This window comes from Pseudopipra pipra, chromosome 12 (genome assembly GCF_036250125.1).
Source record: "Pseudopipra pipra isolate bDixPip1 chromosome 12, bDixPip1.hap1, whole genome shotgun sequence".
Taxonomy (NCBI): Eukaryota; Metazoa; Chordata; class Aves; order Passeriformes; family Pipridae; genus Pseudopipra; species Pseudopipra pipra.
This window is the reverse complement of record NC_087560.1, coordinates 671,863-699,682: the sequence shown is the minus strand read 5'-3', so window position 1 is coordinate 699,682 and position 27,820 is coordinate 671,863. Positions and strand designations below refer to the sequence as shown.

Below are 27,820 nucleotides of genomic sequence, written 5' to 3'. Positions count from 1 at the left end.
TTCCCAAATGCATTGTTTGCATGTTCCAGCATTTCCATTTCTTGAAAGACTGTTTCTTTCCTCTGCAATAACAAACCTGCTGATTCTTTTCCTAACATAGGATTTGTAATGCAATAACTCGGAGCCATCCCCTGAGAAGTGATGTTTACAAATCTGACCTGGACAAGTGTCTCCCCAACATCCAGGAAATCCAGGCTGCACACATCAAACTCAAACAGCTCTGTGTCAATGGTAGGCTGGACTGGCCTTCTCTCACGGTGGTTATTTTCTTGAAATGCAGTGAATTCGAATAGATCTGGCTAACAGGGATAGTTATTTGAAGTTGTTCTGCAATGTCATTACTTTCCCTGTTGCAGAGCCTTTTGAAGAAACCGAGGAGAAGTGGCTGTCCTCACTGGAGAATACTCGCTGGTTAGAGTACATTAGGTTTGTACCACTAATGAGATGGTTTTAATGAGCTGTGGAAAGCTTTCAGCAGTGTAAATAAGCAATCCATCATTTGGAAGATTCTCTGTTTTAATATATGAGTTATATAGAGAGATATATAGATATCCCAAATATTTTTTCTTGTCGAATGTGAACCTGTTATATTAACTGTTAAATCACTTTCCTTTCCTGTCTAGATCATTTCTTAGGCATTCTGCAGAGCTTGTCTATATGATGGAGTGCAAGCACGTCTCTGTAGTTCTGCAAGGTAATGCAACGCAGAGCATCCTGTAATTCTGAGCGTTACTGTGATAATGGAGATAAACAGATTTAGATAAAATCAACTGTAATCTTTAAACATAAACCCCATCACTTCTAAATATGTTAGTCATTTGGGGAACTAGAAAGGAAAATAATTTTGTTATGTGTCTGAACTGTAGTATAGTCCTTAGCATCAAAGGAATATTTTGTTCTTGATGAATGCACTGTTGTGCTGAGTACTGCAGGAACCCTTTCTATACTATGAGTCTCAGTTTAAGAAAAAAGAGGTGTGTTTTTCTTCTGTTTTTTTGTTGTTTTTTTTTTTTAACTAGGAGAACAATTACAGCAAAAAAAAGGATCTTTTAAAAGAAATTAGAATAAAAACACTAGACCTAGGTGCCTCTTCTTGCTCTTAGAGATCCAATTCTGTACATGTTCATATATACCTTATGTGTTGTATTCATTCTGTATGTTATTCACAGAGGAAGAGGGACGGGACCTGAGCTGTGTTGCTGCTTCTCTCATCCAAGTCATGCTGGATCCCTATTTTCGAACAATTGTTGGATTTCAAAGCTTAATACAGAAGGAATGGGTCATGGCAGGATATCAGTTTTTAGATAGGTGCAACCACTTAAAGAGATCTGACAAAGAGGTAAAAATGAGTTGTATTTGCATGTGATAACAGTATCTGGTAGATATCATCCTGGACATTTATTTGTACAGAAATCTAAAAGTAAAAATACGTTTTAATACTTTGCAATCTCATTAAAATAATGTCAGAGAAAATAAGTCTTCGTCCAGGGTAGAGATACCTTTTCTTATCCTCTGTAGCCATGTGAGAATCAATGAAACACCAGGTGCATTGAAATGGATTTTTATTTTGCTTCAGTGTTCCACATGAAAAGGTCCCACTGTAACAAACACCAGCACAGCTCACATTTAAAATTAAAATAAAAGGAGGTGAGGAGTGGGTTTACAGGGGGTAGTTTTGCTGTTTGTTTTACCAGCGATCTCTGCTCTCATCCCTGGTGTTCTGGATGCAAAGTCTGATCCCTGTGCAGTGCCCTCAAAGCTTTGGGCTGGCACAGAGGCACCGCAGGCTCAGAGCCGGCACAGCTTCAGGGGGATCTACAGAGGGTAGTGCAGGGCTTCATTCCCAGCATTTCCAGCCAGTCTTATTTGGCCTCTTCATTGCAAAGGAGAGACTTGTAACTGCGGTTGGAAGAACACAGGACCCAGGTTAGCAACCTTTTTCAGGGACAGTGCCCAAGAATCTTAGAAAAGCAATATCCTCAGTGTGGAGCCGACAGACAAACCGAGGACACTGAGCACCGAGAGGAGAAAATGGGGGAAGGGATAAAGAAACTATTGCCCAGAGGGAAATAGTGAGAAAGCTGATATTTGACCCTTGCAAGGGATATACTGAAGATTGAAACTGGGAAGAGGAAAATGTTTCTAAAGCTATACGTAAATGATGGTTTATGCTTTTGCCATTCATGGGCTGCTATGGAAAGAGCTCAGAAATGTAGTGAGAAGTTAACATGGCTGAATCATAAGCTTTCTGGTCATTTTAAACAAGAAGGAAGTATATAAATTGCAAATACAAAGCCAAGAGGTAAGGAAGGCTCATACAAGCACTAATTTGGAAATGATGAGGGACATCCAGGTGGCAGGAAGTATTTTTGCAGCTACATAAGTATGAAGGAAAGAAGAGACAAGGGAAAGCTGTGCAAAGGTAGTTCTGATAAAGCAAGTGGCTAAACAGGAATACAGGGTGTTATAGTTGCATAGAACCATAAAAAATACAAGACTGCAAATAGTTTACCTTGTTGAGTAATGTACCAGAGATGCAGCTAAATACCCTAATGGAGCAATAACTGCAAACAAATTAATATGATCTGGGAGAAGCCTTTGTTAAATCTAATAATCCCCTGCTTCTTTTCCCAGTCTCCTTTGTTCCTGATGTTTCTTGACTGCGTGTGGCAGCTGCTGGAGCAGTACCCAGCAGCCTTCGAGTTCTCCGAGGTGTACCTGACCCTGCTGCACGACAGCGCCCGCATCTCGCTCTTCGGCACCTTCCTCTTCAACTGCCCCCACCAGCGCGTGAAGGAGAGCACTGTGAGTGAGTGGGAGCTCTGCCACCTGCCCTGTGCCCCTCTGGAAACAACAGCGCCCCAGCTCAGTTGCTCCTGTGTGCTTTGCAAAATGTCACACTCTGTTTGGGCAAAACAGTCAGGTCCCCAGATGAAGATGATCGGAATGTCCTTTCAGGTGATCTTTGCAGAGACAGGAACTGTTCAAGAAGAAAGTCTATTGAATTTTGGTTTTGTTTTTTCCTAGGAAAGCATTGCTATTGTATGTTATTGTTTGTATTCCTCTAGGAAGCAAATCTATATCTGGAACTGATAAAGCAGAATGACAGGCAATAAATAGAATTTCACGCTTCAGGCAAACTTTGAAATCTCTTGACGTAATTGTTTAAATAGTTGAAAAAGTTGGAAATACTGCATAAAGTTCAGATAGCAATGCACTATGAAAGCACTTAGAAGACTGAACACTTAATTTGTTTTTGAAAACTGAACTTGTGTAGAAAACATTTGATGGCTGATAAAAGTGAAACATACTTATTTCGTTAAATATTTTCCCTTTAAAATTTTAGGTAGCCACCTTACAAAGAATTAGAGCACTGAGAGACTGTTGGTATATTCTCAAAATCACAGTTTGGGGATTAAGAGTAAGCAAACAATATCATTGAAAAGTAACTGCCCAAATGAGAACAGGGCACAGCTGTTTTCTCCAGCTGTCTCGCTGCTCTGTTGTGCTGCCTCTAAATGACATCCCTGAATGTTAACTTCTTGCAGGAATTCGCTATAAGCAAAAACATTCAGCTGGGTGGTGAGAAAGGCCTCAGATTCCCTTGTGTTTGGGACTGGTCTCTTCAGTTCTCCAGCCGGGACCGCCTGCTGTTCCACAATCCGCTGTACGTGGGGAAGAGCGCGCCGTGTGTGCACAACGGGGCCATGAAATCCTTCAAACGCTCCAAGGTAACTGAGCTCTCTGGGCAGGGCAGGGCAGGGCTGGGCCTGTGCCCACCCACAGGGGCTCCTGCTGGGAGAACTGCAGGTACAGCCTGTGTTACACCCGTGGTTTAACAGGAGGAGCCTCAATTTCCTTGGCTTCCCAGCCAAAAGAAATGATTTTCTGTAGAAGCAAAGATGTAAATTGTCGAGCCTTGTGTTCTGGGACATCTTCTGATGTGACTGAGCTCACTGCCAACATTTGCATAATCTCACCTATGGAAAAGTGATGGCATGCCACTTTTCCCCCCCAGGGTTGTCAGTATGTTCAGTAAATACTGATTATAAGTCAATAATTTGTTGCTACAAAACATATGTATTTCTTTCGAAGGGCCCAAGTGGCCACAGTTTTCCCTGTGAGCCCTGCAGTAGTGACTCACAAGCTCAGAAGTGTTTAAAGGTCGCAGCGTTTCTCTGGATGATGCATTCTGGCAGCTCGGGGAAATCTGCTACTCAAATGAATGTAAAACTGGAAAATTACCAGTATTTCTTTTCTGCAGAAAAACTACAGCTCCACATTGCGAGGTGCTCCCCCAGCATTAAAGAACGGGATCATCGGGGAGCAGGAGTTCCTTCCAAGGAGAAACTCTCTGATACTAAAACTGAAGCCAGACCTTTTCCAGCCAGCAGAGAGCCCAAGCCACAGCAGGGAGCAGTTCTTCAGGGACTGGTTTGCAAAGCCTGTGGACCTGCACGGCCTGATCCTGCCCCACCTCTCTGCAACACAAATCAAACTGTGGAAACTGTGCTACTTCCGCTGGGTTCCCGAGGCCCAGATCAGCCACGGTGGCTCCGTCACCGCCTTCCACAGGGTGTCTGTGCTGGCGGATGAAGTGGACATGTTGAACCGGAACCTTCGGCACTACAAAAGCAGCTCTTCCTTGCAAGGCCACTGCACAGAACTGGATCAAAGCAGGATGTACTTCAGAGCCAGTGGTTTCAATGACACCTCGGGTGCCCCAGACTTTCTCTCCTCCTCATTCCCCTTTTCTCCTGTAGGGAACCTCTGCAGACGGAGCATTTTGGGAACACCGTTAAGCAAATTTTTAAGTGGTGCCAAAATCTGGCTGTCCACTGAGACGCTGGCAAATGAAGACTGAGGTGGTGTGATTTAAAGGTTTGGGGAGAATACAGCATATCATTTTGTCTTTTCTAAGTTAACACTGCTAAATGCGGCATTGAAAGCTGTAATAATTTTTATATACAAACCTTACGTAAGTTTTGCACAAATATTTAAAAGCAAGGCAAGTCATGCTTCAAATCGCACAATTTTGTCTTCAGGAGTTCTCGTCTGCTGGGGCTTCTGGTCCCTAACTCCCCCTGTCCTTTGGGGTTTGGCTCATTACATGCGATGGAGCGCTTCATTAGCTAATTGAGAGGCTTGGTGTGGTCATTAATGTGGGTTCTGCTTGAAATATCCTTTTTTCCCAGACAGTGACTGACATGACCCTTTGATAAAACAGCTTGGAAAGCCAAAGCAGTGCAGTGGACATGAAATGTCAGCTGAAATCTGGGAACATACTGTTTTGTCAGACAGCCTCTTCAGGAAGAATACTTTCATGCATAGATACAACACACTAATGTTCTGTGACTTATCACCCTACACATCTGCTAATGCAGTGTGTATCTATTAAAGGGGTTGTTCCTTTTTCTTTTTCTCCACAAAATGTGTTCATGAACAATTAGTCGGATTTGTGCTCTTTGTCATGAGCTTGACTTCAGACTGTAGAAATCCAGGTCAGGACAATGCACTGTTAACCTTAAAACATTTTACTGTAGATATGGTATTGTAGTAGCTTTAGAAGTGCCTTTAATTGGGAGGACACAGTAGCAAGATTAATGCAGCTGACAGCCCCCAACTTTTCACAATAGATTGTTGTGGCAAGTTCTTGTTCCATCTCCTGCCTCCCCCTCTCAATTTCTGGAAACAACAGGCGTCCAGATGAGATTCTCACTTTTTTATATAGGCATCTCAAATCCTCAGCATTATATCCCTGCCCAGATTCTCATCCCTGCCAACCATCTCGTTTTTTTGTAGGATAAAGTAGCTTTCAGCAGAACTCCCCCCTGAGCCAAGCTGGGCTCCAGAAAGGAGGGCTCAGTCGGTGTTGGGAGCCCCACGAGGGGTGGTGGTGCTGCAGTCACTGTGGGCAGGGGCTGGAAGAGCAGGAAGCGGTGCCTTCTTTTTGCATTTGTGCACAGCCACACGGGCAGTGCAGTGGACAAGCACTGCTTGAGGGATTTAAATCCAACAGCCTCCCTCTGCTTAATGCACCATCCTACTTGCTGTGCTAAAACCTTTTAAATGATACCTCTCCCTGGATGCTGTGCCAGAAAAGGACTCAAGTTTCCCAGGGAGAAAGGCAGGAGTGTAAAGAATATTGGGAGGGTGGAGGAATAGTGATGGTCATTGTCAGAGGTTGAGGCTTCTGTCATCTGCCTTCCCAGCGAGGCTGTATTTCACAGTAAACCATGTCTGTGTAAAACACAAATGCTGTTGAACTCGCACTGAGCCCCTGCTCGCAAGTGAAAGCACCAAAGGCCTTACCTGATGGACTAAAAGCTGTTCTCAGTTTTTGTGGGGAAAGAAGAAAGCTGCATGATGGTAATACACAGTATAGTAGAGCTTAAAAAAGGTGGAGAGGGACAGGATTTGGAGACCTTTTTTTGTTTGTCCGACTGAACTGGTCTTCAGCACAGCCTGAGTCACAGAGCACAGGTGGGATGTCTGAGGTCGCTCAAGGATTTGTTTCAGAGAACTTGCATCTGGAGTGGCCTTGCAGGTGCTTTGTGCTGGAAGAGCCCAGCACACACAGCACCGAGTGTCCCAAGCTGTTCCTGCGCTCCAGGGCTGGGGCTGCAGAGGGATGGGCAGGGCCATGGCGAGGGTGAGCTGTGTGGGGTGGGCTCCTTTGGGAACTCCCAACCCCGTGTTTGTGAAAGCTCTGTGTGCACACACAGCCGTGTCTGCATGTGGGCACAAGGCTGTTGGCAGACAAAGCCAGATCCTTCTGGTCAACTGTTTGTGAGGAAAAAACGTGTATTCACCTCAATTGCCTAATTCTGCTGCAAGATGGGCTGAACATGTTACATGGTCCACAAACCAGTTGAGTTTATTTCCAAGCTTGCTGGAGCAGTCATCTCACTGGGTCAGTTCATTATTCAAACATTTGTTTTAGTTTGCTTTTGTGATTTCCTTTTTCCCATTAGCTTACTGCTTTCCCTGGCCTGATACTTGACATAACAGACCTCAACCTGTGTGCTTAGTGTCTTTTGGTACCAATTTTTTTTCTTTTAAAATGACAGTTGACTATATATATTTTTTTGTCTTTAAAAGTATAACTTCTTTGGTTTAAAGGTACCAAAAATGTGTAAATAAATACCCCACAAAAGCAGCTGGTGGAATTAAAAAAAAAAGTTAAGGCTAGTACCCTTTGGGGGAAAAAATGGGTACTATATTTAAACAGAATTGTCTTTTATAAGGAAATTACAGACATTTTTACATTTCAGTTCTAAGATGTGTACAGATGCTGCAGAGGGTCTTTGTATTTTATATATATAGCATGGGAGGGGGCTAAAAATAATATGCCTTTAAAATAAACAAAACCTGTTGAAATATGTATTTGCCAAACAGATTTAAAAAGACATTTTATACCATTCAAAAAGGGGAGTCAGGTAAGCAGAGGCTGAGAGGGGGCACCTCCTGCAGAGAGGAGGGGAAGGGATCCACCTTTCCCTGGACATGTGGACAATGTTCTGCTTCTGGTGTCCATGGCCTTGCCTTCCAAGGAACCTGAGCAACTGCTGTGTCTGTGTGAGTGAGCGTGTGCCTGTGGGTATTGCATCTTCCTCTTAAGTTACACAACACTTTTTAATTTACTTTTGGAAGACAGGTACTAGATGTTAATTTTGAAATATCCTCCACTGCACAGTTGCCTTATCAAGTCAGCAGGGACTGCTCTAATAACTTTCAAAAGCAATTTTGGGGTTTGAGTAGGTATCTTTAATGTCTATGTACAGAATACTGACATGCAAGTGTGTATATATATATGTGTGTGTATATATATACGTACACATTTTCAAATTGTAATTTCTGTTTGCCATTTTGGTGTTGCAAGAATAGAAAAGCTACCAAGAAGCTCATCTTTTTTTGTCTGTTGGTAGAAAAGCTGGGTTATTCCAGCTGTTCCTGGCTGTGCCATGGCTTTGTACCACCCTGTAACCCCTGCAGGGAGCTCAGAAGCTGAGGGGCTTTAGTGACCCTCAGTTCCTGCGAGGTGGAGCTGACTGCGGTGGTACCTTCGCCCTCCCTTCACTGCTGGATCAGAGACGTGGCTTTCCTTCCAGAAATGCAGGGGGGGGGTCTGCCCAGGCCTGCAGCCACTGATATAACTGCCTTGTATTCTTATGAAAATGTAGCAAGTTGGGCAAATGTTTTGGTTACTCTCAGAGGGAAAAACATTAAAACCAAAAAAATTCTAACATATATTTAAGCAAAGGATGAAATCTTAAATTTGCCTCTAACAAAGAGACAGAAATCAGTACCTCAAATTGCTGTAGGCAGTAGGTTTCTAATGCTGTTGCTGTGATGGTTTAGAGTTCACCATTTCAACTGAAACTAAAACCTTTGTGCCTGATAATGATTTACTGAGTAAAATAGCAGTGGCAGGAAGATGATAAAATCCTGATGCTGAGTTGTGAATGTGAAGTAAATTAGAGTCAATAAAAGTTCATACCTTTCCACAGTGAACTTCAGGCATTTTTCTTTCACTTCCTCTAACAATAAAATGGGGGGGGGTGTTTGTTTTTTCCAAGAAAAGCAGGGACACTGTGCTGAAGAAAGATGATTAATAAAAATAATGTGCAAATTATCTTTATTCCTTGCTATATTCTATTACAGTGTCTGCTGTTTGCATGGTAAGCAGAATTTCTAAAAGCAGTATGAGAATGAAGACTCCAGAGAAAAGATGTCGGCTGGTGTTAAAATTGAGAGAAACCTGCAGGATTCTGGTGTCCTAAAAGGGAAATAATCTTTTAAATTATATTCCAAGTGACTGACATATTTCTGAGTGAGCAAACACGTCAATTAATGTGGGGTAAAACTGACTGTAATGAGTGACACACTGCAAATGAGTGTGGTCACGTTGGCACTGACCAACTCCCGTCTACCAGAAACATTTCCCTTTACACAGGTAATACAGATATTCACAGCAGAAGGGCCTGTTAAATAAATTGTCCTTTCATGCAGAGCAGTGCATTAAAACAGCATTGAAGTTTTATGCCTTGCTCTCTGCCATCACTGAGCACCTGTATTTTTTTACATTCAAGTGCAAAATTCAAACACATAGTACTAAGTGGGGGCAAGGAGAGAACCTGACACTCCTGTAAAGGTGCTGTGCTTGCCTTGCAAGGAAACTTGCACACTATGATGAATTTGAGCTACACAGGCAACACAGAAATGACCAGGACTTGATGCCCCAGATTTTATATTGAACAGGATGTTCTCAGGAGGTACAAGTGTGATGGCAGCTGTTTCTCTTCACTGGGCAAACCCCCTGGATTACCTTTCATAGAATAAGTTATGAACTGTGGATGGAAGAGAAGGGCTCTGCTCTTCTGAACCCAAAGTGACGTGCAGTAAATCAGTCTTCTCAAAGTGCACCGTAGTATGCTTTGTGCTAAAAAGGACACAGTAATGTTCCAAGGAGCCAGAATTTTAGAAGAAACTATTTTTAATAAGCAGCAGGCAGTGGTGTGTTGCCCCCCGGTCAAACCTGTGTGTCAGCTGAGGCGTTGGCTCCTGCCCCCCACGGCCTGCACGTGACACACCTCCACGGCCGCTCCCAGGCGCTGCAGCTCGCTCAGCCACAGCATCTGCTTGGGCGACAGCCGGTCCTTGGGGCCCTTCACCTCCACCAGCTGCAAGCAAATGGCCATGATTACTAGTGTGCCTGTGCAGGAACTGCAGCATCATTCCCACAGAATAAGTATTATTTTACGGCTGTTACATAGTAAATAGCCACCAAAACACAGAGGCCCTGGTGAATGAAGATCTCTCATACTCAAAAATCAAGCACCTGCAACCTCACCTGTTCCAGCTGAGACTGACACAACTTATTCAGGTGTTCCAGAGAACTAATTTCTGCTATTCAGCTCTCTTTTATAAAAACAAGTTGCTTCAGCAGGTGACATGTCCAGTAGTCTTCTAGTACCTGTTCCTCTACCATGCAAAACACCAACCATGACTGTTTACTCAGTTTTTGTGGCAGACCCTGACATAGTTCTCAAAGACTCAAACAGTCAAGTTTTAAGTGGTGCCAGTCGAACTCCTTGCTACCCACAGTCAGTGGGTATGACTGATTGATAACACTGCTTTACATTAATTTTAATCAAAGATCTATTCCACACCAACACAGCCAGTGTTCATTCCTGCTGATTCTGATTATGCCCATTAAAGTTACAGCACAGTGTGATGAAATAGCAGAGAACCACCCACTGCTAGCTGTGGTGCTGGCAGCCCAGCAGCAGCTTTACCTGCACCATGACAGGAGGGCACAGTTTGGATGGGCTGACAGCTGGCAGTTCCCAGCTGAGCACTGAGTATTTCCATGCCCTCCCAAGGTACCTTGAAGTGCTGGGTGTGTGTGCTCCACACGACCAGGTCAGGCAGACCTCCCCGGCAGTGGCGCAGGTCTTTGGACAGTCGCCTGAAAACACCGCTCAGGAACATTCCTCCAAGGCAGGAGACAAGGCTCTGCAAGAGAGGCTTCGGTGGTTGGTTGGATTTGTCTTTAATTTCCTGTAGAGCCGTTTCCCGACCCTCATGAGACTAGTGTATGGCCCAGCTCAGCTTTTTGTTTAGTCTGGTGTAACAGGAAGCATAAGTAGATGTTTTCTACAGCAATTTCCTGCTGTGTTCCCAACTGCCCTTGCAGGAAAAGTGACCATATCAGAAAATTGTAACAGTACTTGTGCAAGGACTTCAGCCCAAGTCTCCCTATTCCCAACTCCTCCCTCCCACCACTCTCCCTCCCGCAGTGCCTCAGTACAACCTGTGACACACCATGGCCATGTGCTATCGAATGACAACCCTAATCAGAGGCCCCATGCTGGGCAACAGTTACTTACCTGGGCTTGCTGGAGGGAAATAAAACGTCCCCAGCTCACTAGTGCTGCTGCTTTTCCCTCCTGAGTGGTCCAGACATCAGCAATCAGCTTTGCCAGAGTCTCTGGGGAGGCTGAGTGCAGCTGCTGCAGTCTGGCCTCGATGACATCCCTCCTGCTCTCATAGAAGCTGTCAGTGTACAAATCCAGGGGGGATGTCTGTGTAAAAACGTAAATGCAGCTCTGAGGAGCTGCCAGCACAGCTGGCAGAAAGACAATGCCCTACTACATACTTTTCTTAACTACAAATTCACTCAAACACTGATCTAACTTAAACATGTCCACCAGATAAACATTTATTAAATTACATTTTTTACACCCAGCTCTGAACATCCCAGTGTGTAAAGCCCTTGCAGCAGTTCAGGTTTGAACACTGCTGGAACAGGCAGTACCCAAGTGCTGGGCCAGCTTTTCAACAGCAAATGCAGAGTGCTTAGCAAATGGCACATTTCAGCCTTACACAACCTGCTGCCACAGATAATCCCACAAAAATACAGCCTGGTAATGACTGAATGAGGGGTGAGCTATCAGCTCATCCTTGTTTATGCCTGATGCTCATGATAGCTTTGCTCTGAATTAATAAGGAAAAACTAGTTTAAAAAATAAATTTGCAAGTGATCTGTAAATACTGGGTTTGTAATAAACACATAAACACAAGTTTTGGGGGTTTGGTTTTTCATTTTTTTTTAAGTAAGTATAATATGCATATAAGATTGTATGAAAGGTATTTAGAAAGGCAAGCTCTACAGTAAATGGTAGTTTGCACTGACAAAGAACACCTGCTTCTAACACAACATTCATAGAGCTTCAGCATCTGACAAGACCAGTAGATAACTCCACAGAAGGAGCCACTGGTATGAATTCTATGGCACAGTTTTTGTAAGGCCTTTGGGGCTACAGCAGTGCCCTTCCTACCTGTCTATGAGCCGAGGGGGTTTCAGCTCAGCCACGAGGATTTCTACTCCTACCTCAGACTGCTGAAGAAACATAAAAAAGTAGGAGGGGGGAAGAAAAGAATAACCCATATACTTCACCTCTAGAATAAGAATTTTCTACTTAAGGTATCTCATACTGATATAAAATTATAATTTCTTCCAGTACAAATAAATCCAGTTAAGGAAGAGAACGGCATTGTCTGGTCTCCCTCTTGGCCAGGAATTCAACTAGAAGCAATGAGTTAAGGCGGAAGAAAGAAGACAATTATCTAGCCTTTTTTTGTTCTGTAACATTTGAGATGGATTTTTAGGGTTTTCTTAGCAAATGTGATCAAGTTTTCTAATCAATAGAAATAATTAAAATTTTCTAGCTGTAATTTGTAGGATGTAAAGCATTCAGCTAAAAGCCACAAGTTCACCCGGAATCATTACTCTTAGGGTGTGGCAGGCAGCTGTTTCTGGGGGGAACATGTAGTATTGCTTTCCTGTTTGTTGCTTTGTCAAAAAGGAGGGATGGTCCCAAAAGCATAAACATGGTGGGGTGGGGTGAGTGGGGGTGTTAACAAACCTAAGTTTAAAAATGTGACAACCATTAAAAGGCTACTAAAAAGAAACAGACTTTTCTTTTTTTTCTTTTTTCTTTCTCTTTTTTTAAATGGAATGTGTCATCTTCAAAGGAGATGAACAAGGCTGTGGTATAGCAGTGTTCTACTAACTATAATGGAAATTTTGCCCAGTGAGCTCAGCTGTAGGACACATGCATTTAACCAGATGAATTTCACCCTATCAGACGGTGAATCCAGACTGACATAGCAATTAAGTTACTGAGGATTACTTAGTAATAAACCCAATATAACAAATAATAAAATGAAGGAAAACCCAAGATCTGTCTGGAAATTCCCTCAGAATAAAATGCTAATCCAATCCCAAATAAGATTTTAACGTGGTTACTGAGTCTACAGCAATGGGTAAATACAGCAACTAAGGAAAGCCTTTCAAAGTTACCTGATAGGAATTTCTGAAAACATCGGGTATGTCATCCATGAAAATGATATCCCACATTAGAATCCCATACAGCGTAAGAAATGTTGAGCCTTCCCCATGAATACCTAAAGGGCAAAATTCAATAAAAATGGAAACATCAATTTCTACAGCAACCTGAGGAAGAATGAAACCACCCCGACCCAAAGCAGGAACACCATGCTCAGGTTCCTGCCCAGCTGAAGTCAGCACATGTTCCCATTACAGCAGAACACTGGAAATCCACTTTACTCCTGCCCCCTCTGCCAGCACCTGCTGCTGCCTGGCCAGGGGCCTTCAGTCACAGCCCAGGGCTGGATCACTGCCCTTCCACAACAAGGCTTACTTGGACAATTTTTAAATACACAACTTTTGTTAACATTAAAAAGCAATATCTTGACACCAAATATAAATACATAAATGTATCTGTATATATGTATGTGTATACGTGTATGTACACATATATGTGTGTATACATGTGTGTATATATGTAATATACCCCATTTTTATATAACTTTTTTTCTCAATATATAACATTTTTGAGTAATACTGGTTGAGCATTAGTCTGGTAGAGCTGACTGCTTTTCCATCATCTTTTTTTCTTCATCCCTGTCACTTATTAAACACAGGGAGACACATATATGTAAGAATATATATATATAAAACACACAGAGATACATATATATATATATAAACATAAGAAAACAATTTTTCACTGTGAAGGTAACAAAGCACTGGCACAGGTTGCCAAGAGAGCCTGTGGAGTCACCATCCTTGGGGATACTCAGAAGCTGGCCATGGTCCAGGGCAGCTGGCTCTTGAGCAGAGAGTTGGACCAGGTGGCTCCCAGAGCTCCCACCAACCTCCACCTCAGCTCTTGAGGTATGTTCTGTTCTTAGTCTATTAGTACAACATATTATCTATGATATTATATTTAATGTTACGTGTCATACCTATAGATCACAGGATATCTGTGCTGTCTGTACTATATGATATATAGTGTTTGTGTATTATACATGGTTGACACATCACACAGATGAGAGAGAGGAGACCATGTGTGCTCTGGGCTGTGTTTAGTGCTGGACTGGGAATTCTGGTTCCTCAGGCCCAGCCCTAAATCACACATGGCCATTGTGTGCTCAAAACTGTGCTGAGCCACGAAGATCGATGGTGAGAGGGTGGGAGTGAGGAACTGAGAGAGGATTTCAGCACAGTTCTTCTAAATTCTAAATATTGTCACCTTCTCATTTACCCTTTTCTGATACAGCCACTTTTCCTGCAATGGTATTCTGGAACATATCAATAATATAAAACTATATTAAAATATCTATTTTATATAAAGATACAAATTTTATCTTAAAAAATAACCTGCCTACCTGTTTGCATATTGCTTTTTTTCCTGTAAAACAGATCTATATATTCTTACTTGTCCATGGCTTTTCACAGCTCCTAAGTTGTAAAAATACAGGAACAACTACTAATAGAGCCTTCAAAAAAACTGCCAAGTGTCTTGCTAGTGGTATATACTGTTTTCATCTTCATCTAGTAGCAAAAATCAGTTTTCCTTGGTGACACTCCCTTAAATGACAATGCTAGCATTTTACCCTTAAGAAATAAAATAGCTGTTTCACGGGTAAGAAAGGCAAAGTAAGCGATTTTCTATGAAGATAAAGAAGAAATACAAATTTCAAAAACACCTTTGGTACATGAAGGCAGCAAATAATTAAAGGCCAGGAAGCAGGTCAGTTTGAAAATACATGTTAGAGCATTTTGGTAAGGAAATGATGTATTAGAGGCATTTGGGAAAGAAACAGAATCAGACTAAAAACTGGTCTAATGAAATCAGCTAAAACTGGTCTATTAACTAAACTGATTAGGAAATAGGTTCTTTACTCCCACAGTTATTTTACTGTAAAATGCCCAAACAAATGGTACTGTTACCCTGATCAAAACCATTCCTCCTGTAATGAGTTAATGCCAGCTCCTCAACTGAGCACATGACTGTGGATACACTACAGCCTTCGCCTCCTTCTTCATCACCAACATCCTCCATGAGAAATACGGATTTTCCCATTCCCGTCTGAGGACACATCTTTCCATTGATTGTAACCTGAACATAATAAAACATCTGGTTACTTTCCAGCATCACATTTAAAAAGCTTTAGCCTAAGTATCTGGATCTTGCCTAAAACACACATTCCTCCTTTTCAGTTTTCTTAAAATCAGAACTAGACTTGTTTCCAAAAATCAAATGAATAAAATTTACCCTGCCATAATTTGTGAAATCATTCAGTTTAGCTTTCATAAAATGGTGAATTTTTCAGAAAAAAAAATGTCTAGCAAAAATCCTGGGCAGGTGGCAAGTAGCCTCTCTATACGCAGGACCAGGAGGAAAGAATACAGAAGGCTGAGGAGACTGATTCTGGACTGACACAAAGAAGGGATGTAGGGAGAGACGTGGTGAGGAGAGAGAACAAGTGAGGCTCTGCTCTGACTTTGATCACACAGAATTATCTTTATGATGGTATGGAAAAGAAAGAGTTAAAAAAATCCATTCCAATATGATGCAGGTGCACCCCACTGAATATTTGCACAATACATATTTAGAGTGCATACCTTCCAAAGGTTACTAAAAGAACACTGGCATTTTTTAGCCACTAATCTAATGCGACAACATGCTAAGGAAGCTACTATTACTTTTTCTTGCACACAAAATGCTTGGCTTGCAGACACCAGACACAATGCACTGATCTGCTCAGGAAGGCTCCGAGCACGTACTGTTACATTAGTGGAGTTTACAGCTGATCAGGCTCATAACACATATAAAGCAATTCAAATTTAACCAGTGTACAGCTGACTAACTTCAGCTTTGAAGCTGACCAACATAAAAGTATTTGCTTATGAGAGGCTTTTGTTTTAGAAACACATTTGTATTCATTTTCCTGCAGTCAGAGGCTGGTGCCCAGCACGTAACAAGACTCTCACAGGTTATCTTCTCTCGTCAAGAGTAAAAAAGACCTCAATAGTTGTTATTTCGCAGACACCAGCAGCACCCTTACTCACATGTGGCACATCCTGCACAGTGATGACAGGCAGGTCCTGGAGCAGGCCCCTGACCCGCCTGCAGCTCGGCGAGTCTCTGATGCGCAGGGCCCGCAGGTAGAGGGACAGACGGTGCCCAGTGCGGACACAGGGGTCTGCCAGCCCCTTCCTAATGCAGCCCACGGCCTGGTAAAGAGCAAGGGAACCAGCAGGAACTTAGAAAGACCCATGGACACCTGTCTGCTTAAGAACAATCCATTTAAGGAGCACAAAAATGTAAATGCAAAAACCAGCATACCAGGCCAACCAAGGATGAGGTACACTCAATATTCATTTTCTTAGGAGGAACTGATTGCCTTGACCTTGGCATTCCTACCAATACCTACATTGTTAGGAGATCCTGTTCCACTGTTCTTTTCATAAGATGTGTTTTTAAAACACGTTTTCAGACAACAAGTGCAGCGTTTCCAGTTTTACAGCAGCTACCTTCGTAGTGTTTTTCAGGTGCTGATGTAGATTGAGAGCCAGCCGGTCCCACCATCTCCCTCTGCTGTCAGCACAGTACACATCCTGAGCCAGGAGGGTCTGCAGCTCCTGCACGGCCTCCTGTGCAATGGCACGGGATGTTCATTAATTGAGTTACAAAGCCAAGGGCAAGTTAGCTTGTCACCTTCCCTTCTAATTAATGGATACTATAGAACTTTGTCTCTTGAACAATTCAAACCTGCTTTTTACTCCACTACCCAATATACTCAATTCAAGTGCATAGATGTATCTTAAAAACTCTGGAATAGAGATATTTTTATGTAAACTTAAAGGCTAACTGCCAAAATTTTAATATTTTTATCCTTTCTGTATTCCTTATTGTATATGAAAAATATCCGAGTATTACTAGTTGCCTTTTTGCAGAAGCAAAGTCTTTTTCAGAATAATCTGATTTGCTTTAACATATAAATCAGAGACCTTTAGGGATGTAATCTCCCAAGGTGAAGAGGCAGAGATTTCAGAAGACTTCTCCTCTGAGATTTTTCTTACTTAAAAACAATAACCAAATCTAGTGAAACACAGGTATCTTTAAATAATGAAATAAGCATATCTCAGCAATATGGTGTATTACAGATGGTAAATCTACAAAGCATAAGCAGAAATCAAAACAATTTAAAACTTTCTAAAGCAGCACAAAAAAGGGCTCTTTTCCTTTAAAAGTAACCTGTTACTAGAACTATAGCAATCCGTGGCAAACATTGTCACTATTTTCCGGCCACATCAGAAAAGTAAATTGATGTACAATGCTCCATTAAACACAGATTCCTATTCACCACTTTACCTTATACATGTGAAGCCTCTGCAAAATTTCAACACCGTGAGAAAGGATTCTTGTATACACCCAGCCCACTGTGAAACGTCGCAGATACTCCGGTAAAACTCTGTGATAGCTAAAAAGTAAGAGCAGCTCAGATCATTTAAATATGGCAATTTGAATTCTTAAAGTTATACCTAAAGTATTTACAAAAATTAAATGCCTTATATATCCAACTGAACTGAAATGAGCATCCCAGCTGCCAAGTAAGAAACCAAAGGTAAAGCAACAGTTCAGCTTAGGGAGCAAGCTGCCCTTGCACAGTGTATTTTAGATTCCACAGCAGTGGAATTTTTCGTTAATCAGTTTTACATAAGATGCAAAATAGTAACTTATTACATCATGTGTTGTTACTGCCAATCATTCTCATAGAAGTTTATTTTTGGAAACATAGCTGAACAAAAGAAAAAGTCTAGAACAGGAATTTCCTGCCATAAAAAGACTAACATCTTTTCAGTAGGCAACTCTATATTTCAAGACAAAGTCTTTTGAATGTCTTATTAAAATAGATTTTTCCACTGTCTTCAGTGTGAAATGGAACAGACTTCCAAATGACCCTCTATGAAGGGTTACACCGTTTTACATGAGTTGCCATGGAATTGAATATAATGCCAAACATAAAGCTTTAACTTTTGGTGTATCATTAAGCCAGAAAACAAAATAATTGAAAGAAAAACTGATGAAGAATGCTTCCAAACCAACACATTTTATTTCAGTTCTCAGATATTCAGTAACATTCCCCTGAATGACCCCACTTGGAAGTCTAAAGACATGAATAACCCAGCATGCGTTCCCATAATGTTTGCAACATCCTTTTGTTCACAGTGAATTTTACATTCTGCTTATTGCCATTTATCTGAAAGCCATAAAGACAAACCATGACAAGGTAAAAATAAGACTCTTGTTCTCCTGCATTGCACATAAAACAGAAATGTTTTAATGTTTTATCAATGCCTAGCAATCAATTCCCAAGGTTTTATAATTTTCATATTATCACTTAAAAGCTAAACAAACAATCAGGAAGATCAAAGCTTTCAGAATATTAAAGCCTCTAAATTTATCAGGCGTAGTCTATACGCCTCTCTCAAAAGTTAAAGTACCAAAAGTAAGATAATACATTTAATAGTTTCCTATGAATGCTAGGCTAGTTTCCAGTTCACTACCTTAAAGAGGGGTGATTTTTCAGTTCGCTCCAGGTTTGTTTAGCATACAAATAGAGATTATGAGCTTCTTCCCAGTGCCCATTTACCATTGCGGTGGCTATATCATATGACAGATGAGCAGCAGTTGCATACCTGAGGGAAAAAACCACAATAACTTTCTTAGGCTGAAAAAGCATCTATAGTTAGAAGAAATCAATTCCTTCTCTTCCAGTCTCCAAAGACATTGAATCATGCAGCCATCTTTTATCCTTAATCTCATAGGATTAGCAGAGTTTAAACTAGCAGGGCCCATTATGTTTAAACTTACAGACTATAGAACATATTTTTTGTTTAGCTCAGAGTCCACTTCTAATAATCAGCACAGCAAATGAAGAAACAGCTTTCATCAGCAGACGATCCTGAAGCAAACAAATACGCTATTCTGGATCCAAAGCCAAGCCACTGTGAATTACGAGTCCTACCTGGATACAAAAATGCACTTAAAATCATTACAAAAGCACACTTCTATATATTTACATCTGAAGTTCCCCATGATGAATTCTTACTTGTCTACACCAGTGCTGCAGGAAAGCTTTTCTAGAAAGAAACAGATGTGCAAGCAGCCAAAGCTCTCCCCACCTGATGAGATCGTCTCTGTCCTGGAAGACCTGGGTGCTCCTGCTCACGGTGTAGGTGGGGAACACGGCCCTGCCCATGCTGGCCAGGAGCACCGTGCAGAGCTGGCCCTGCCCAGCACTCCCGGCCTCCTCCTCCTCCACTGCCTCCGGCAGCGAGAACAGCAGCAGGACCCGGGAGAACACGGCCCGAGGGCCTTTACACACCCTCACACATTTTCCAGCCAGGTCCTTCACCCTGGAGGGACAAATAAAATTAGTACAACAAATGATTTTTACTGTCACTTGTAAAAACTGAATTATACTGAGTGAAGTATAAGAAAAATTTTTTTTCAAGCCTATAATGCATGAAATTGATTTTCCTTGAAAGAAGCAGAGATACTATATAGTACATGGAACCTCTAGTGAAAATCCAACCAAATGCATTCGCTAATAAAAAGTTTAAGGGCCAAACTTCCAACTGAACAGAATCAGAACTAACTGCCCTTTGGGTGCAGTCACTCCTGCTGCTGTGCCAGCCAGTACCATAAATCAACAAGACATGGTTTGCTGTTAGAGAATGTTTACAGGCCCTAATTTGAGATCCATTGTTTTAGGGAACCTCCATTAGCCCATTTTCAACCAGCCTTTTCATACAAGCCCAAACTTTGTTGCTTGTCCACTGACAGCACAGATTTAAAACCAGATTTTCTGTGATCTCCTGGGATAATCAGCATTTCAGCTGTCATCTACAGCAAAGGCCAATATGTTCCCAAAGCTGGGGTGGCTGAGCAAGTAACTATCAGCCTCTGTTCTTGAAGTAGGGAGTAAGACAGCACCAGGTACTTTTTGGAATGTAACTAATTTTCCCAGGCTCCTTTCCATTCTTCTAGCCTTTCTCTAAGACACTATTCTGAAAACCATTTTGTTTCAGTTAGAGATATTTATATAAATTGTGCATCATGCATTGTCATATAGTTCAAATGTCTAGTATCAAAGAGGAAAAATGAAATCTAAGGATTTTCATACTGAAGTTTTCTATGCTTGGATTAGAATGAGAAAGCAACCACAAATTAAGGAAAGAAGCCTTTAATGATTCACAGCATAATAATTCTTCATGGAGGAATGATTTTCAAGTTCTTTTTCCAATACTAGGCCCCTTTTAATACAAGGAATTTTATGGAAAATCACATGATAGATTTGGGGGGGGAGGAGGAATATTTTTCCAATAAACACAGCTATGCAAAACTTGATAAAACTTTATATCCCTCTCATTTGAAAAAGAATGCCACAGGAAATACAAATTATGTTAGTACAGCAAATGCAGTCCATACTGACTTCTGCCAGCTTTCTATCCAAGCCAAATTTTATACAGAAAGGATTCCACAATTACCAAGTTCAGACCCTAATCACTCCTATTAGGGCAGCACAGCATCTTAAACCTGAACCTGGACCCCAGGAGACCTGGAAGTCAAGGGCATCTGATACACCCAGCTGTGACAGCCACAGTGGAAACATCACAGGATAGAAAGAACACTTTGTCAGGTAAACATACTTTTCCCTTTAAAATATTGCCAGAAGGAGTCTCTATGCTAAAGTACTCAGTCAGTCCCAGAAAAGAGACTATTGGTCTCCTCTAGTTCTACCAAAAGAGCTCACAGAGCAAACGAACATCAGATGGTTGTTTGAATAGGCAGTGGCCTTTCCCATACCTTCCTAGATGTTTTTCTGCACTGACTCTGCTTTACAGAATTCAGAAATGTTTCTCTGTGTAACCAAGTAACTTTACAGACAGATAATCATGCCCACAGCTGAAAGCACAACACAGTTTTAAAAAAAGTCTAGTATTTAACCTTCCATTTGACTTGCTGGGAATCAAAATGTAATGCTTCCTTTTTTACTAATAAATTTACTAAATGCATTCCTCTCTTGAAAAGGCATCTAGATTCCAGTCTGGTGCAGTGCAAAATTCAACTATAAACATTTACCTTTTTAAGATCACTGTCCCAACACCAGCCTGACTCCTGCTGAAGACTGAACGCTGTTTTGCCAACCTCAGAAAATCATCCACAAGTTGCTGTTTCTGACCATTTGGGTTTGGCAAGTGAAAGATCTTTGCCAGCGCTTTTAGTTCAGGGGCTGAAAGCAAATCCAAACCTTCACACAGGTCTTCCAGTTCGGATTCTACAAGCAAAATGATCTGATAAATTCATTGTGTGTTATACATGTACACTCAAGCAATAGGTCATAGCACATTCATATAACCTGGTACTAATCTAATGACTTAAATTCCTCAAAAATGTACTGTCAGTGCTATCTGGTTCACCCTGAAATTCTTCTGGACTTTCTTCCCGACCTCTTCACAGGTCCAGGTTGAAGGTACGGAAGAGTCAGAAGAAAACACCCTCTACAACTTCAAAATAGAAGCAAAAAAAAATTCTGCTGAGTTACAAAAAAACGCTATTCAGAAATGCTGTCTTCCCTATTACCCAATTTGCATTATTTTAATATTCACAACACAACTCATTTACCTGAAATCTTAATTCTGGTCATCTAGTACTCCTCCCAAGGCACAGACAAGCCTGTAGTGCATTGAACTCTAACATGACCCAGCTGCAGACTCTATATGTAGTATTTTTAAGATTTATCAGTGCTGTTCTTACCTGTTTGCAGAAATCTGGCTTCAGCCAGTTCTTTAATCATTGGTGACAAATCCACACTTATCTCTCCATACTCTATTTTGTTCACCTTTAACCAGTTCAGCTTGCGTTGAAAAAGTCTCACATATAACTTCTGCCCACCAACTGCAAATTGGAGTTAAAGTTGGGAAGGATAAAATGAAGAGTAAATTCTAAACACAGCAGTATGCAAAATCACTACCTTAACCAGAAAAATTACTTTGATGCAGGTATCCTCTAAAACACATTTTACATCTCATCACGTTCTACAAGCAGACTTGGTAAAATACCAGAACTTACCTTTTCAAGTAATTAATAAACTCATTAGAATATTTAAGTTTTGTAGGTACAAAAGTATTACAATGTATTTTGCAGGTATTGTACATTGCTAAAATGCATTTTGACATGCTTATTCTTTAAGAAATAATTTGTTTTTTAGGAAAAGATGACTTCATTTTTCAACTCTGCATATTATGATATTAAATAGGTCTTTTTGCTTTCTTAAACAGTCATTCAATAACCAAATATTTCGTGCTAGGGAACAAAAGAAGTCTGGCAGAATAATTTCATAATCACAGAATACCTCTCTCTGTCTAGCAGTCTTCAGACTCTTATTTTTTCAAAGATAAGCCTAATTTTACTAATGTATCTACTGAAAACAACAGAAAAAAACCCTGCTATTAATTTTATTTTTATCAGGGAAGTGTTCTCTTAAAGTACCCTTTAAAAAGACTTTTTACATACATGCTGAAATTCAACAAAACAGCTTATTAAATTTTAGCTGAAAATAGTTCAGCTATTGTTACTACATTCAATAACCCTTTGAATACTTAATTCAACCCTCATTAACTTCTGAATTTTTATCCCTGTCCGCTGCTTAACTGAAACCAATATTTAATAAAAACAGACACTGAAACACTACCAGACCCAGAGATATTCAAGAAATGGCAGATAATCTCGATGTGTTTATTTAACAATTCCCCTGTCCTTAAAAGACTTTTTCAGCCTTTTTTTAATGGAATGTTTCCAGGATCAATTCACTGGGAGAACTATATTTAGACATATGAGCCTGGCATTTTCTCTCTGGGATTAGAACTCCTTTGAAGTCGGTTCCCAGTTTTTACAACTCTGGAGAAAGGAAAAAGGTGAACACATGAACACATCCTTTCCCCAGCCCCTGGAGCTGACCAAACGAGGGCTGCAATCCAGCAAGGGCATGTGAGGACTGCTTCCTCTCTGAAGGATTTGAATGACAAATAGAATAGAAAGATACTGTGCAAGTAATTAATTGCTTCTTAAGCATCCTGTTCTGAAGTGCAGTCACTACCTTTGGAGGTTCGGGAGATTTTTTTCTTTTGTGGTTCTTAAGAAAGTTTCAAGTATATCAATGAAATAAAAAATTTGCTCTAAGTTGAAATATTATCAGCAAAAAGATGCAGAAGATCTTAGAAAAGTTCACCCTCTATGATTCATCAAAATACAACAGAAAAAAATTGTTTTCTGTACCTCAGTTCCACTGGTAATTATAAATCGATGTTTTTCAGATACAATATTTCTACTGTATGAAAGTTGAAAGGAGGATTTCACTGAGTGTATTAGGTTTGTGTCACTAGAACTATGAACTGGCATTTAAATTCTTGCAGCTGTACCTTGTAGCAAAATTAAACATGGAGAATACAAAAATCATGTTTTTAATGTTACACCTAATTTCAGACAGAACTCATCTTAAGCACAAAGGCTGATATTGCACAGCAGGTTACTTATAACGGATACACCTCTGCTTTTCCCTACTTTCATCTACTGTTTCTGGCACTTAAAAAACTGGCAGTGCTCTCTATTTCATAATAAGTTTACAAACTTTCATAATAATCTTCATAACTTCAGTGAGTTAGAGATCTCTCACTGAAGAATGGCAGACATTTCAGCAGAAAATAATGAAATACTGGAAAATACCTACATTGAAGCAACTCCATAGTACTAGGCATATGTGTTGGGTTTTTTGTGTTATGATAACTGAAAGACAACACCTGCTTGGTTAGAAACTTCTACCGTGGGACACATAACACATCTACCTGAACTTTTAAAGTATTCTGTCTGGTATTTCTTCAAGGAAAAGATTTCTTCATCTGTCAGTTGTCCAGAATTTGTTATCTATTGAGTTAAAGCAGTTCTCATAGCTCAATCCTTGTGTTTTTCCTACCCTGCAAAGAAAGATTGTTTTATCTGCGCCCCTGGCATTCAATGCATACATGGATTTACCAGCACCACTCTGCAGTAATTCTTTCTGTATTCCAAACTCCTGCAAGAAGGGAATTCTGAAATCACACTACTGAAAGAGAAACAAGCACTTCCTTTATTTAAGAGAACAAGCTCCTGTTACTGATCGGTGTTGTACCCATCCAGAGAAGGGAGTGTGGAAATGAGGAACCTGTATCCTGAGCCTCTTTTAGTATTTGTCCAGGTAACCAAAGCCTGCATACACGACTGACCTAACTGCAAGTTTATGCCTAGATCTTTGGATGCAAATGATGTGCATCTACTGCTTGCCTCGGAGAGCCAATAATAAAAGTTTTGTTGCTTCTGTTCCTGCCTTTATATATTCCCCTTTTAACTATCACAACATAAACAAGGCATTATCAAGCCCCAAGATGTCACTATTGTGACATTCTCATGGCCTGGAGTGCACCCACAGGCTCTGCAGCCACACCCCAGCCCCCACAGGTTTGGCTGCTTGTGTCCAAGGCCAGCTCGGATCTGTGCAACTGTGTAAGCTGAGCTCAGGTGCTGGGCAGGCTGAGTGAGGCTTTTTCAGGCCCCCCCTCTATTCTCTCAGGAGCTGTACCTAAGCCCAGACTGGTGGCCTGCACTCCTGCCTGAGCTCTGCTGTGGCATGTCAGTGCCCAGCCAGACACCTCACTGACTTGGCTTCACCCCAGTGTCACTACAGACTTGCCCGCAGACCTTCCTTACAAGTCTTTACTTTTTATCAACACCTTCCATTTAAACAACATTAGGAGAGTTTACTTATAAGAAGCCACTGATGGATACGTCTCCTGAGAAAAAGGAGCTTCTTCCCCTTAAGGAACTCATCCAGTTAAATTGCCCATGATATAGCACTCCTCACATAAAACTATGCAACAGTAATGTGGAGATGTATTTTTAAAGAAAGGTACCTGATAATTTGTAGAACTTGGTTATAATGTTCATATCTTGCTCATCAAACAGTCTGATGTCATCTTCATTCTCTAAGACTGCTTGAAGCACTAGCAAAAAATTCTGGAGGTAGTATGGGTGACCAGGAGAGCTGGGTACAGAGTGAACCTTATCTATTTTGTCTAAAACGTCCCCAGTGGAATTCTGAAATTCTTCTTTTCCCACAGTTTCTAACATAGTATAATTCATCTCATCCTTAAAGTCTTCAAGAACTTCCACAGGAAGTATCTGTGCATCACCCTCGCTACAGCAATTTTGTGTATCACAGTTCACTTCTGTCTTTGAAGAAGGAATAACCCAGGTGTGAGGCTGAGTCTTGACTTCCAAATTACTGGCCAGCTCTGGTGAAGTATAAATGGCTAGAGGTGTTTCAAATTTATCAGGACTAAGTGTCACACCTTCAGACCTGCTTTCTGGTTTGGTGCTCCTTGTACCACTTGGGAATCCTTTGTCATTGTTATCAGCTGGTAAAGATACCTGAACTACATCCACAAGGTCTTCTCGATTACATTGGTTTCTTTCTTTTTGAAATTCAGGTTTCCTCTTTGAAAAATTTTGTTCCTGGTGCTCTCTCTGCGCAAGCTGATTTTCTTTCTGAGAACTATGCCCACCATAAATATCATTGTCATCCTCCTGTGCTGCAGCATTTCTACACAGACTGTGAACAGCAGGAGGTGAAGAGTCAATCTCTTTATACACGACCTGTTTTCCTCCCTGGGCACAACATCTTCTGGACAGTTTCGATGACAAGCTTCCCAAAGAGACTATTTTGACTGTTTGGGCCTGTGATTCATTGTTAACACTAATGACTGAGCTATTATTGCTAAAATAAGGACTAATCTGTTGTGCTGCACTACCTTCTGCTTTCAATGAATTGCTTTTGGAGGGACTTGTTTCTAGATTTAAGATGTTTTTTGAAAAGTATGAGCTGGAATTATTGGTTACATTTGCAGCTGGGGGGCTCTTATTCTTCAGAGGGTCCAGCGTAGCACCAATGGCACCAATCTCACCACGGTTTCTCTTACATGTTTCATCCATGTGCTCATTTATTCCATACCTTGGCACCAATTGCCCACACATGGGACAGCTAATTTTGGCAGGGGGAACATTGTTAAAAAAGGAAGTAATAGAGGAGGACGCTGAAGGCATAGATGGCGTTCCTTTTTTCTTCTTACTTTTACTGAGTGACAAACTTATTTGGGATCTTTTGATTCGTGAAGACCTAGCTTCTGCCATTACAAAACTTCACAGCATTTACACAGCACAGGAAACTCCATTCAAGCCATATTTCCTTATTCTGTAATACTTAGAAGGCTTTTCTCGGCTTTGCCTTTTCCATCTGTAATCCTCTGATGTGTCTTCAAGAAAAAAAAAGATACTGAATGAATGACCTTGTAAGGTACCAAGCCAAGGTTCAACCAAGATGAACAGCAGAGAAGAAAACATTAAAGCCTACAAGTGAAGAAGTCAAGCAGTCCTTAACTGTTACAGTGTTACTGTCCTTTAGCCTGCCTTACGGGGCACACCAAAATCGCCATGCTGAACGCTGCAGCTGGCCTTCAACAGTTTAATACATGGAAATCAATCTCAACTTTTCATTTACATCATCAAGTGAACCTGGCATTTAAATAGCCCTCTAATTTTCACAGAATCCCAGAAGAGTCAGGGTTGGGCCCAGGATGGGCCCTCTGGAGATCCCCCAGTCCCAGCCCCTGCCCGGGCAGGGTCACCTGGAGTAGGTACACAGGGACACGGCCAGGGGGGGTTGAACGTCTCCAGAGAGGAGACTCCACGGCCTGCCCGGGCAGCTGTTCAGGGCTCTGCCACCCTCAATGTAAAGAAGTTCTCCCTCCCGTTGAGGTGGAATTCCTTCTGTTTATGGCCATTGCTCCCCATCCTGTCGCAGGGCACATTCCGTCATTACCTCGTTTGCTGTGCAGACACTATTTTCGGTGCCAAACACTCGCCTTTCCAGCGCACCCCCCCGGCTGCTGCGGCTGCCCCAGGCCGGGCCGGGCTCTCCGAGGCTGCCGGGCACAGGCACTACGAGGGCTCCGGCCGCTCCCCGCGTGTTCCTACCGGGACGGCGGCGCCTCGGGTCCCGCCCCCATTCCCGGTGCTGTGCCCGGCCGTGCCCGCCCCTCCCCGCGCCGGGAGCACCCAACCGCGCCCTGTCCCGGAGCCCGCCCGGCCCTCCCCGCGCACCGGCGCCGCAGCCGTGCGTCCCTCCCGGGGCCGTGCAGGGCCTTACGGGGCCGTGTGGGCAGGGCCGCGAGAGGCAGGGCCGTGCGGAGCCGTGTGTGCGGGGCCGGGCCGTGTGGTGCCGGGCCGTGAAGGGCCGTGAGGGGCCGGGCCGTGTGTGCGGGGCCGCCCCGCTCCCGCCCCCGCCAGGCCTGAGCAGCGCAGCGCCGATGGCGGCCCCGACGGCGGCCCCGCGCTCCCGCCACCCACCGACACGGCCCTGCTGACTCTGAACATTTCCTTTGACAACAACGAGGGGGAGAATGGTTAAGGTCCACAGGGGCACCGGCTGGAGGCTTCTCTTTTCTTTGTTCAGCCGAGGAAAGAGTAAACAGTGAAATATTTCCATCTTGAGAAATACGGTTAATGTGACTCTGAGAACGGGGCTGGTACGGGAGGATGTTCCTCGGAGCTCTAAAAGGACGCGTTAGAGGAAAGCACTCAAGGGCCCCATCCCTGTCTGACCAGGCTCTGCTCGGGGGACCCAGCAATGGCACAAGAGGAACGGGCAGGAACTGAGGCCCAGGAAGTGCCACTTGGCCACAAGGAAGAACTTTGCTGTGCAGTGACCCAGCACTGAAGAGGCTGCACAGAGAGGGTGTAGAGTGTCCTCATGGAGACATCCCAGAACCATCTGGACACAATCC

The 27,820-nt window shown here is 42.2% G+C and overlaps 2 protein-coding genes across 9 annotated transcripts in view; one reads left to right on the top strand and one right to left on the bottom strand.

Annotated features, from left to right (window-relative positions):
* Positions 1-8,514, top strand: part of MTMR10 (myotubularin related protein 10) — a 35,707-nt gene extending 27,193 nt beyond the window's left edge. For all 3 annotated transcript variants that reach the window (XM_064668295.1, XM_064668296.1, XM_064668297.1), the window contains 7 exons: positions 101-231; positions 357-426; positions 624-694; positions 1,170-1,339; positions 2,635-2,805; positions 3,549-3,731; positions 4,265-8,514. In XM_064668295.1, the coding sequence (XP_064524365.1) occupies positions 101-231; positions 357-426; positions 624-694; positions 1,170-1,339; positions 2,635-2,805; positions 3,549-3,731; positions 4,265-4,864 (1,396 nt within the window). In that variant the 3' untranslated portion in view covers positions 4,865-8,514. The remainder of the gene's footprint in view (positions 1-100; positions 232-356; positions 427-623; positions 695-1,169; positions 1,340-2,634; positions 2,806-3,548; positions 3,732-4,264) is intronic.
* FAN1 (FANCD2 and FANCI associated nuclease 1) lies at positions 5,200-27,281 on the bottom strand. 6 transcript variants are annotated; one of them, XR_010433632.1, is made up of 16 exons: positions 27,138-27,273; positions 24,893-26,290; positions 21,705-21,845; positions 21,030-21,225; positions 19,067-19,300; positions 18,449-18,580; positions 17,253-17,361; positions 16,412-16,531; positions 15,947-16,111; positions 14,825-14,993; positions 12,869-12,972; positions 10,893-11,087; positions 10,390-10,530; positions 9,539-9,683; positions 9,329-9,442; positions 5,200-8,779 (listed from the first exon to the last, which is right to left on the bottom strand). XR_010433632.1 is itself a non-coding variant. In XM_064668291.1 (15 exons), the coding sequence occupies exons 2-14, from the start codon at positions 26,166-26,168 to the stop codon at positions 9,546-9,548; spliced, it is 3,120 nt and encodes a 1,039-aa protein (XP_064524361.1). In that variant the 5' UTR covers positions 26,169-26,290; positions 27,184-27,281; the 3' UTR covers positions 5,200-9,442; positions 9,539-9,545. The 6 variants fall into 6 exon arrangements, 5 of the variants coding, with proteins under 5 accessions (XP_064524361.1, XP_064524359.1, XP_064524363.1 ...); XM_064668291.1 differs by having other exon boundaries at positions 5,200-9,442; positions 27,184-27,281; XM_064668289.1 differs by having other exon boundaries at positions 5,200-9,442.
* Between the last annotated feature and the right edge of the window lie 539 nt (positions 27,282-27,820).

What these genes read in the sequence shown, in the direction of transcription:
- FAN1 (XM_064668291.1), bottom strand. Translation starts at nt 26,168, where the DNA reads ATGGCAGAAGCTAGGTCTTCACGAATCAAAAGATCCCAAATAAGTTTG. An exon ending in AGCCAGATTTCTGCAAACAG is followed by an intron (nt 21,226 to 21,704) that starts GTAAGAACAGCA and finishes TTTTGCTTGTAG; the next exon opens with AATCCGAACTGGAAGACCTG. An exon ending in AGAGGCTTCACATGTATAAG is followed by an intron (nt 16,532 to 17,252) that starts GTAAAGTGGTGA and finishes GCCATTGCACAG; the next exon opens with GAGGCCGTGCAGGAGCTGCA.